This window comes from Chrysochloris asiatica, unplaced genomic scaffold (genome assembly GCF_000296735.1).
Source record: "Chrysochloris asiatica unplaced genomic scaffold, ChrAsi1.0 scaffold00132, whole genome shotgun sequence".
In the NCBI taxonomy this organism is placed as follows: domain Eukaryota; kingdom Metazoa; phylum Chordata; class Mammalia; order Afrosoricida; family Chrysochloridae; genus Chrysochloris; species Chrysochloris asiatica.
Window position 1 is genome coordinate 1,878,186 of NW_006408650.1, and position 10,706 is coordinate 1,888,891.

Sequence of the window (10,706 nt, forward strand, 5' to 3'; positions counted from 1 at the left end):
CTGGGCGATGCAGCGGCGCGGGCCCGGGCCGCGGGCGTCCTGAGCCGCCGCCCGATGCCGGCCGCGCTGCTGGTCCTGGCCATGTCGTCGTCCTTCTTCAACCCCAGTTTCGCCTTCAGCTCGCACTTCGACCCGGGTGAGTCCGCCGCTGCGGATGCCCCCACCTGCCCGAGTGGCCGCGGGGACGCCTCCGGGACTGCGGCCTCCTGGACCGGCGGGCGGGCGGGCGGGCGGGCAGCGTTGATTATTTTGCACGGAGATTAACTCTTTCCCCACCTGAGCGGAGGCAGCAGAAGGACCAGGCATAGGGCAGGACGCCCCCAGGGCCCCAGGATCGCGGAGGTGGGCAGGCCTCGGGTAGACAGGGCCCAGCTGGGTTGGCAGCCGAGGGTGCGGGTACCTAACTTCTCTGTGGGAGCCTCCCCGATACAGTAACTGCCACCTGCCCCCTTCCACCACCACCCCCAGTGGGCTCCCAGGTGGCCAAGAGAGCAGGGATGTCCAGGCCTGAAGCCCCTCGCCCGTGGTTAGGGATGCTGGCCTGGCAGAGACTCAGGCAGGCTGCGGCCCTAGGCTGGGAGCAGGTTCTAGGAGCCGCCTGGGGGGTGGGTAGAGGCCGGCCCCTGGGACAGAGCCACAGGATTGAGCACAGACAAGAGGGGGCAGGTGGTGCCTCGGGAGTCCCCCGTGGGTGCCCAGACCCCCCACCCCTGGCGGTGGCTGCCTGCAGGGTACCTGGGCCCCCTCCCCCAGCGGTGTGTTTACCCGGCAGCTGTCTGGCCTGGGCAGGGGTGGGCACAAGGCATCTGTGGCCTGACAGAAGGAAGTGGATACTCTTTCCTGACCTCTCCCAGCTCCTTGGCCCTAGTGGAAGAGAGACCCCCAACCTGGAGCCAGCCCACCCACACCTCCGTCACTGCTCTGTACAGCTTGCTCCGGTCCAAACAAAGACTGTGCACGTGATGCCCCGGGCCTCCCACGGGAGTTGGGGTGCTCAGGGTCCCTTGGGCAGAGGTCTGAAGGCATTTACTTCTGGGGGAGGGGAGTTGATGGGAGGCTTGTCTGCCCCTCCCCCTCATTGAAACGCTGGGGTGACCCACCCCAGGGTGAACTCCGGGATTGAAGAACTTGGTGTGGTGAGTGAACTGCTGGGAACCCAACAATCTGGCCCAGGCCCAGACCCCCGGCCCAGGCCACCTTAGGTCCAGTTGTCTCACCTGTCCTCCTTGTCCCCTGGGATGGTAGCCTTGAGACTGCTGACAGAGGGTTAGGATGGAGACCCCCAGGCCTTGCTACCAGCTCTCTGCAGAGGCCCAGCACCGCCCCCTAGTGCTTCACCCTGGGCTGGAGCAATGTCCCTTCCCCCACCCCTGGGAGAAACAGCTGCTCTGGAAGCCTAGCAAAGGTTTGCGTAAACAGCTGTGCGGACTGTGATTACAATGTGTCAGCTTCAAGACGTCAGAGGTGAAACTTGTCAGGCGCCTAGGAGGTACCCCTGTGTGTGTTGGGGGGGGGTGCCAGGGGCGGGGGGCGGTGGAGGGCTCAGCACAGTGGCCATGGAGTCAGCACTGTGTGCCTGGGTGCGGGGGTGTTAGGGGTGATGATGGAGAGGGAGACTGAGCTGGGTTCTCTAAGGCTCTGTGCCAATCTTCTTGCGGGTGTTGGGGGGCCAGGCCACAGCTGGAACCCCTGTGTTCCCCTCTCATCTCGCTCAGTCTTCTCATCTGTAAAATGGGACCATGTGATGCAGAGGTAGGTGGTAACTCACCATATCCTGTCCCCAGGGCTCCTTGTGACCACCGCTGAGGCCTTTTGGCTTTTTTGTATCCTTAGAGTAAAGTGAGGTGGTTCTTTTGGCGACAGGGGCTCTGTGTGTTTAAAGGCTGTCTTGGTTTGTAGCTGTAGTCATTGATGGTAGTGCCAAGTGTGTGTGTACAGGCAGAGTGTGGGACTGTGTCCCGAGTACAGGGGTGGCACCGAGGATGACTGAGAATGACGGGGTTAAGTATCAGGGCCATATGCTCAGGGACAGCCTGGGTGCTGGGACAGGCAGTGGGGACCTGGCCAAGGGTGCAGTGCCTCTGAGGTCCTGCTCTCCCATCATTCTGCTGGCTGCTCAGGGACCCAGGTGGGTGCCTTGGGGACAGGAGCCACAGCTGGGCTGACTGGGGGAGGGGAGACTATGATTCAGAGAGTTTGGAGAGCCCTCCTGTGCTCTCCAGCCTCATCTGAGGAGGTATGAGCCAAGGGACCTGAGCCAGTGCAGAGATGTCAGTTCGGCCAGGGTGCCCTGGAGACCCGGGAGTTCCCCAGCCCTGGGGCTGCCGGCTTTGGCAGTAGGGATGTCATCTCGAGCCTGCCTCTTCCCCAGGACTCCTGTCCTCAGGTGGTAGCTTCCCAAGTAGACCTGTGACACTGTGGGGCAGGGGCAAGACCCTTCTGCTGACCCCCTCTGGGGGCACAGGGAAGGGGCTGGGGTCTGCAGTATGGAGCATGAGCCGGAAGTACCCTCAAGGCTGACTGGCTGGGTGGAGCCCAGGGCAGGGTCTCCTGTGCCCAGTCCATGAGGACAGGGGGTTTTGGGTGCTCATGGAGACCAAGGCAGGACCTGGACATGCCCCCTGCTTGTGCCTTTCCCTGCCCCTTGGCCCATATTGTGCCTCCTGTCCAGTCTGCACTGCGGAGGCTCTCAGGAGAAGTGCCAACTTGATGGTTGGACAGGTGAGCACTTTGGTGCAGAAGAGAGGTCCAGGCCAGGTGTGACTGAGGTAGCACACAGATGGGAGGTGCACTTGGGGGACTGTGAGGACACAGTGAAGCCCCTCCTCTGAGTCACAGACACACGTGAGGCTGCGTTTCTCACTTTGGGACCTGCTGCTGCCTATAGCAGAGAGCCGGAAAGCCTGCAGAAAGATCCCCTTGACTGATCACCCCCTGTCAGGAGCCTGAGAAAGTCTGGCTGGAGGGTGGGGATTGCGGGCGCTTGGGACCTTGGTCAGCTGACCTCCAGTACCCACCAGAGAGCCACTCAGGATGTGCCACACTGCACCTTCCCATCTGATCCCCCTATCTAGAAATCCTCAACTCGGTTTCTTTTTAAAATACTGTGTTTTAGTTTGTCGTCGTTAGAATACATGCTCCAATTCACCCACTCCTGTGTCTGTCATTCAGTAACATTGGATCCACGGCTGAAATTGTGCACCCGTCCTCCCTCCTTCTCCAAGGGATTCTGCCCCATGGACATTAACTCTCTGCCCTCGAAACTCCCTGCTGACCCTTTTGAGCTGCCCTTGTTAACATGATCGCATGTAGGTAGCTTGGTAAAGGCAGACGTCCTTTACCAGTTAGACTAAACGATGGTTTGCTTTAAGGTCATTTTTGAACAAGGAAGCCTGTATTTTGATTTTGCACTGGGCATTGAATTCCTTCAGCAGATTTGCTCAGGGCATGGATGGGGTGGAGGCATCCAATCTCTGAGCCCTTTGCTGTCTGGCCTCTGTGACGTGCCTCATTGAGCAGGTTTCCCTCCTTGCATTTGCTGCCTGGAGACTCAGTGGTACATGATCAGAACTCCCCTGTGGAGCTTTCTCTGGATTTCCTGGACCCCTTCCCCCCCTGAGCTGGGGGGCAAGAATTGACTTGCTACAGAATGTACCCACAGCTAGGAACATTGAAAGCATTCTCATTGGGTGCTGAGCCCACACCTGAAGTGCCGCCATGTGCCCAGAGTCCTGCTCATTTTTCTGTGGGCACACACATCTGTTAGCTCCCCTTGGGGCTGTTCTGAGGAGTACCAGAGAGCATTTTCCATGGGTGTCTCTCATTCTTTCAAAAACCATTTTGCTAAGATATCATTTATATCCCATACAATTCACCCATCTAGAGTGTACAATCCCATAATTTCAAACCGAGTACCTTCAGACTTGTGCAGCCATCTTAACATTCAATTGTAGGATGTTTTGTCCTCCCTAACAGAAACCGCTGGTGTGGTGCTGTGGGATAATGCACTGGACCGCAGGGTCCACTTGAATTGCAAGGTCGGCGGTTCAAATTCACCAGCCATTCACAGGTTCGCTATGAGTTTGAGTCTGACTAGGAGTTGGAACAGACTGGAAGGTACAGTAGCAACAGAAATCCCACAGCACAGGCTTCCTTTTGGGGTGATGAAGTTCTGGAGCTAAATTCACCGAACTATTGTGAAATTAAATTAATCCAGTGGTTTGCATGGCTAATTTTGTATTATGTGATTTCTGCCTCAATTTTGCTTGGTAATAAAAATAAAATAAAAGCAACCTAAAAATGAAACCCTGTGTTCACTAGTGCTTACCCACAGATTTTTGTTGGTAAGTGTCGTCGAGTTGGTTGTGACTCATAGTGACCCTGTATAGGGTTTCTGAGGAGCAGCTGGTGAGTTTGAACTGCCGACCTTGTAGTGCAAACCGAACTTGTGGTTGAGTGCTTATCCTACGGCGCCACTCCACAGCCTTTGGACAACTGCTAATGTACTCCCGGTCTCTTTAAATTTGCCTATTTGGGCTTTTGTGTAAGTGAAATCATTCAACATACGGTCTTTCGTGAGTCGAGGCTCTGAGGAAGGAAGATTTGGTGATTTGCTACCGCAAAGATGACAGCCTAAGATACTCTCTGGGGCAGCTCTGTCCTGCCACATGGGGTCGCTATGAGTAGGAGTTGGCGCAGTGGTACCCAGCAACGAGAAACATGGTTCCGTGCATTCCTGTGCACTGTTGATGGTGTGTGTTCAGGAAGCTGTCAGCCAGGGCACGCTGGTGTGCGGCTCTGTGGATGCTCAGGTCCCGTTCACACTCACCCCTCAATCCACACTCAGCGGACACTTGGATTGCCAGTCTTTAATGTAGTCATTCTGGGAGTATGGAGTGTTTGTGTTTCCTTGACTACTGATGGCGTTGTCAGGGGCATGGTAGCCATTGGAGTCCTCTTCTGTGGGTACCATTTAGTGCTGGACTCATGGACCTGGTCCTTTGTTGGCTGAGGGCATTGTAAGCAGTCTGCCCCTCTGTCTGGTCTTCGTGGCTGCTGGGGTACCACTCACCAGAGCAGTCCAAGCTTTGAGTCCAGTGGCATTGTGCTGGCAGCCGACATGGGCTACCAGGGGAGTGTTTACAACCTGGTATCAGAGCCTCTTTTCTTCTCTAGAGGCTGGAGGGCCAGCTGTTAAGGATTTGCCTGCTCACCACGGAGTACAGGCCGTCTTGTTTGTCTAGAATGCTGCCTGGAAGGTGTTTTAGGCTGAGGCAGGGGTCCCCGAGAAGCAGGATGACCCCGATCAGGTCCCTGGACTGACACTGAAACTGCTCGCTCATGGCCACAGGGTCAGTTGGAGTTGCCTGACGCTGGGCCTCTGCTCTGCCCACAGGCTCATTCTGGTTTGCACTGTGGCTGCACCTGGCCTGGGTGGCCGGGCCTCTCCTGCCCCGACTCTCCACAGGTGAGGGGGCATAGGGGGGTTCCTGGCACCCTGTGGAGTCTGTGCAGACACTTGGGAGACAAGGCTAACTGTATATGTCCTCACCCCCAGCAGCTGTGCTGGAATCAGAATGGGACGTCAGATGCTGTTGTCTTTCCTCCTGTTTCAGGCAGCCTGGGAGGCACATCTAAAAATAGTCGGCGCACACTCAGACTCATGATGCCGGCCACTGGGCCTGGAGATGCCCTCTTTGGCGGGCTTGAGCTGGTGGTCTCTTGGCACCTGCATCTCACTGTCAGGGCTGGGTCCTATGATGACCCTGGCAGGAGTAGGGGGAAGGGGGGCCTACGGGAGGGAGGTGGGAGCTGAGGCCAGTGGGCCAGGGAGGGAAGGGTGGTTTGTGCTGAGAGAGGAGGCTGAGCCCACAGGGACAGCTGGCTGCCGCTGAGAGTCTGTCCCTGGGGGTGTGGGGATAATCCTGGGGTCTGCCCTGACTCCTGAGCGGCCTCAGCATGGGAAAGGTCTGATGGCTGAGGTGACCCCCATGACTGGAGTGCATCCAGTGCTAGGGGGTCGCTGCACTGGGAAGTGGTAGGGGTCCTGGCCCAGCGGTGGGGGTTCTGGATGCCCACCCTGAGACTGCCAGTGTACATACAGTGCTGGGGGAGGGGAGGGCCCAGCATACGGACCCACCCTCCTCTATCCATGCTGGGCCCCAGGGCTGGCTCATACACTCCTCCCAGATGCCCCTGGAGGAAGGTCCATGGTCACGTGAGCGTGGGTGGGGCCTGCTGCAGGCTGTGATATGAGACAGGGTCTCGAGGTCCCGGGTGAGGAGGGGTCACCGTGGGTCTACCACACACGTGCGCACTTCCCACCGCCCTGCCCAGCCCTTCCAAGATGAGGGGATTCATTCCGACTCTGGGGCTGCCCTTTCATTTCTTAAGGGGCCTTGGGGAGGGAGAAGTGAGGGACAGGAGACCAGAGGCCATGGACTGGCCATCAGTTCTTCCACACACGTGCCACAATGTCCCCAGCTGTGTCCTCCCTCCCAAATCTTCTCCTCCAGGAAATTTCCACCCGCCCGTGCTGAGTCTGCCCCCCCAGATGGGACACATGGGTCCCTTCCCCACCCCAGGAAACCCCCCTCCCCCTGACATCTAGGTGACCCCAGCTGGGAAACAGTGACAGGTGGTGGGGGCCACTTTGGGGCCTCTGTTTCCGCCCCTCTGAACTCAGGATCCTGGCCTGGGTTTCGAGAGAGTTCTTTCCTGTAGCATTTCCTGTTGGCACCAGCCAGGGCCAGCGTGGGGGTTGTGGCTGGGTACTAGGAGTGGCCTTCTTCCCCAGCTGTCTGGCCAGAGAAGCCCCAACTGATTGTCTCTGTCTGGGGCCCTGCTGACATCCCTGTGTTTGAGTCCAGTGGGCTCTGTGGTTGATGGGTGAGGTGAAAAGCTGGGATAGGGTACCCAGTCTATAGACTGGGTCACTGGACTTACTGGGTGTCAGCAATCTTTCTCTAGGACCTGGGGGTCCCTGCCTGGCTGGAGGTGCAAGTCTGTCTCAGCAGCTGGGTTATGGTGGCAGATACATGCCCACCCATGCCCCTGCCAAACGTGAATTTCAAAAACACAGTGAATAATTTCTAATATGCGTATGCCCCATGCAGTACATGAGACATATACTAAAGTCTGACCTGCTGCCTCTGAAATCCTGGTATAACTGGGCCATGTTTTGCTGGCTCCCCCCCCAGCAGTCTGTCTGGGCTGGGGCACGTGCTCTGCCGCCCCAGCCCTCTGCCCACCACACTGAATTGGGTAAGGACTTCAGCCGTTGTGGTCAGCAGGGCCTCTCCGGGCCAGCCCCAGGGGAACGCTCACTCTTTGGTGCTGCTCTCCCCTCCACTGGAACTGCCCTCCCTCCCTCTGCAGGATACCGAGCAGTGAATTTCAGGTGTCAGGTGGGCCATGCCTGGGGACTCTGGGACAGAGCAGGGGTGTGACCGTGGTGGTGGTGGTGGGCAGCCCTGCTCCCATGGAACCCACAGAGAGGTGAGATGAGGATTAAGTGCTCATGGTGTGAGTGGCAGACTGTCATCTACCTCTGGATGTGGACCCCCAATCCAGGAGAATTTGGACAGCTTGCCCAAAGAGATGGGTGGGATGAGGCTGTGGGCCTGGTGGGGGATCCTGGTGTCAGAGCTGGAAAGGGGTGTGAGTGGGTGAGCACCTGAGGAGGGAGCTGGCCCATGTTGGGGTCTCCATCCTAGTCTCTGGTACTGCTATCACAGAAAGACCACAAGAAGGGGGAGGACTTTGACAAACACAAGTTTATTCACTCACAGTTCGTAGGTTCGGAGTCTGACTTCGGAGCGCCAGCTCTGGAGGACAGGCAGTCCTCTCTCCTTCAGCATCTGTAGACCCAGCCTTCCTGGGAGAGCTCCCTGTGTCTTGGCATCCATCTTCCCCTGGGGTCTACAAGCTCCTCAGTGCAGGGACCCAGGTACCAAGGATGCATTCCAGTTCTAGCTCTGAGATATATTCCAGTTCTAGCCAGGTCCCTCTGGCTTTTATATCTCAAAGAGACGGCTCAGACGTAACCGAAGCCTGTAGATTGCATCTGACCTTGTTAACGTCAAGCCAGTGGTTGTGTGTTGTCCAGGCAGTTCCAACTCCTAGCCACCCTGCATAGGATTTCTGCAGAGAAACTGATCGATTCAAACTGCTGACCAGCTCGTAAGCCACTATGCCACTGGGATTCCTTTCATGTTGTCGTTGTTAGGTGCCATCAAGTCGGTACCAACTCACAGGGATCTTATGAACAACAAGAAGGAAACACTGCTGCGTACGGTGGTCTTCACAATCATTGCTGCTGCCGCTGTGCCCATCCATCTCACTGGAGGGTCTTCCTTATTTTTTGCTGACCCTCCACTTTACCTAGCATGATGTCCTTCTCCAGGGTCTGGTCCCTTCTGATGATATGTCCGAAGTATGAGAGACCAAGTCTTGTCATCTTGGCTTCTAAAGAGCATTCTGGCTGTACTTCTTGTAACACGTAATTGTTTGTTCTTTTGACAGTCCATGGTATTTGTAATATTCTCCTCCAATAGCATCCATTCCTCTATGGTTTTCCTCATTCACTGTCCAACTTTCACATGCATATGACGTTATTGAACATACCATGGCTTGGGTTAGGCGCACCTTATTTTGACATCTTTGCTTTTCAACATGTTAAAGCTCTTTTGCAGCAGATTTGTCTACTGCAATACGTCATTTGATTTCTTGACTACTGTTTCCATGAGTGTTGGTGGTTGATCTGAGCAAAATGAAGTCTTTGACAACTTCTATCTTTTCTCTATTTATCTTGATGTTATTTATTGGTCCAGTGGTGAGGATTTTTGTTTTCTTTACACTGAGGTGCAACCCATATTGAAGGCTGTGCTCTTTGATCTTCATCAGTATTTTAAGTCCTCTTTGCTTTCAGCAAACAAGGTTGTATCATCTGCATATCACAGGTTGTTAACGAGTCTCCTCCAATCCTGATGCCGCGTTTTTCTTCATAGAAGCTGGCTTCTCGGATTATTTGCTCAGCATACAGGTGGAATAAGTATGGTGAAAGAATACGACCCTGTCGTACACCTTTCCTAATTTTAAACCATTCAGTGTTCCCAAGTTCTGTTCGAACAACTGTCTCCTGGTCCATGTACAGGTTCCTCATGAGCACAATTAAGTGATCCGGAATACACATTATCCACAATGATGTCTGTAGCTTGTCATGATCCACACAGCCAAAACCCTTTACATAGTCAATAAAGCACAGGTAAACATCTTTCTGGTATTCTCTGCTCTCAGTCAAGATCCATTTGATGTCAGCAATGAGATCCCTCGTTCCACATCCTTATCTGAATCTGGCTTGATTTGACAGTTCCCTGTCAATGTATTGTTGCAGTTGTTTTTAATTTTTTTCAGCAAAAAAAATTTATTTGCATATGGCACTGTGGGTTAATGCACCAGACTGCAAAGTCTTTTGAACTGCAAGTTCAGTGGTTCAAGCTCACCAGCTGCTTCTCAGAAACCCTATACAGGGTTGCTATGGGTCGGAACCAACTCGGTGGCACTTAACAACAACAACAACAACATGATACTGTTGATATTGTTCAATGATTTTCACATTCAGTTAAGTCTCCTCTAATGCCAATGGGTACAAATAGGCATCTCTTCTAGGTGGCTGGCCAGGTAGCTGTCTTCCAAATTTCTTGGCATAGATGAGTGAGTGCATTGAGTGTAGCATCAATTTTTCCAGGTATTTCAATTCTGTTAATTCCTGGAGCCTTGTTTTTCACCAATGCCATTAGTGCACCTTGCTCCATCGGTTCCTGATCATATGCTACCTCTTGAAATGGTTGAACACCAACCATCTTTTTGGGACAGTGACTGTGTATTCCTTCCATCTTCTTTTGATGCTTTCTGCACCATTCAATATTTTGTTCATAGAATCTTTCAGTATTGCAAGTTGAGGCTTGAATTTTTTCTTCAGTTTCTTCAGCTTGAAAAATGTTGAGCTCTTCTAACTCCAGGTCTTTGCACATTTTGTTATAATATTTAATGTCTTTTTTTTTTTTTTTTCACTTTGTCTTTTTGAGCTGCCCTTTGAAATTTTCTATTTAGCTCTTTTACCTCCTCATTTCTTCCATTTACTTTAGCATCTCTACCCTAGAGAGCAACTTTTGGTGTCTCTTCTGACATCCATTTTGGTCTTCTCCTTCTTTCTTGTCTTCTTAACAGAAGTGGGGATTTACAACACAAAGGATAATCGCATCGTATCATGACTGATCACACAGGATCACATCATGGGTGATTACATCATACTAGAGCTCATCCTGGGGCATCGCCACCCCTTAACTCACAAACCACCGAGAATCCAGGTCCAGGCAAATGGACAGAAAACCTTAACTAATCCCCCCATCGCAGACCCAGCGTGAACCCATGGTGTCAGAATGCTCACGTAACAGAAAATGAGCTGCCCAGGATGCTTGGCAGTGAGATTCCTGGGAGTCCTTTAAAGAAAGGAGTGGCAGGGTTTGGTTTGGGGAAAAGTTAAATAAAATGATACTTTATTGGACTCTTAAACATAGGACTTGGTTGAATTGATGCCTTTGAGTTGTGGTGTTGGAGGAGAATACTGAAAGTGCCATGGACTGCCGAAAGAACCAATAGATCTGTTTTGGGAAAAGTGCAGCCAGAGTGCTCCTTGGAGGCCA

At 53.6% G+C, this 10,706-nt stretch overlaps 1 protein-coding gene across 1 annotated transcript in view; it reads left to right on the forward strand.

Moving 5' to 3' along the window:
• The first annotated feature begins 54 nt into the window (after positions 1 to 54).
• Positions 55 to 10,706, forward strand: part of AATK (apoptosis-associated tyrosine kinase) — a 51,530-nt gene continuing 40,878 nt past the window's right edge. The window contains exon 1 of the mRNA XM_006869640.1: positions 55 to 136. Within this exon, the coding sequence (XP_006869702.1) occupies positions 55 to 136 (82 nt within the window). The remainder of the gene's footprint in view (positions 137 to 10,706) is intronic.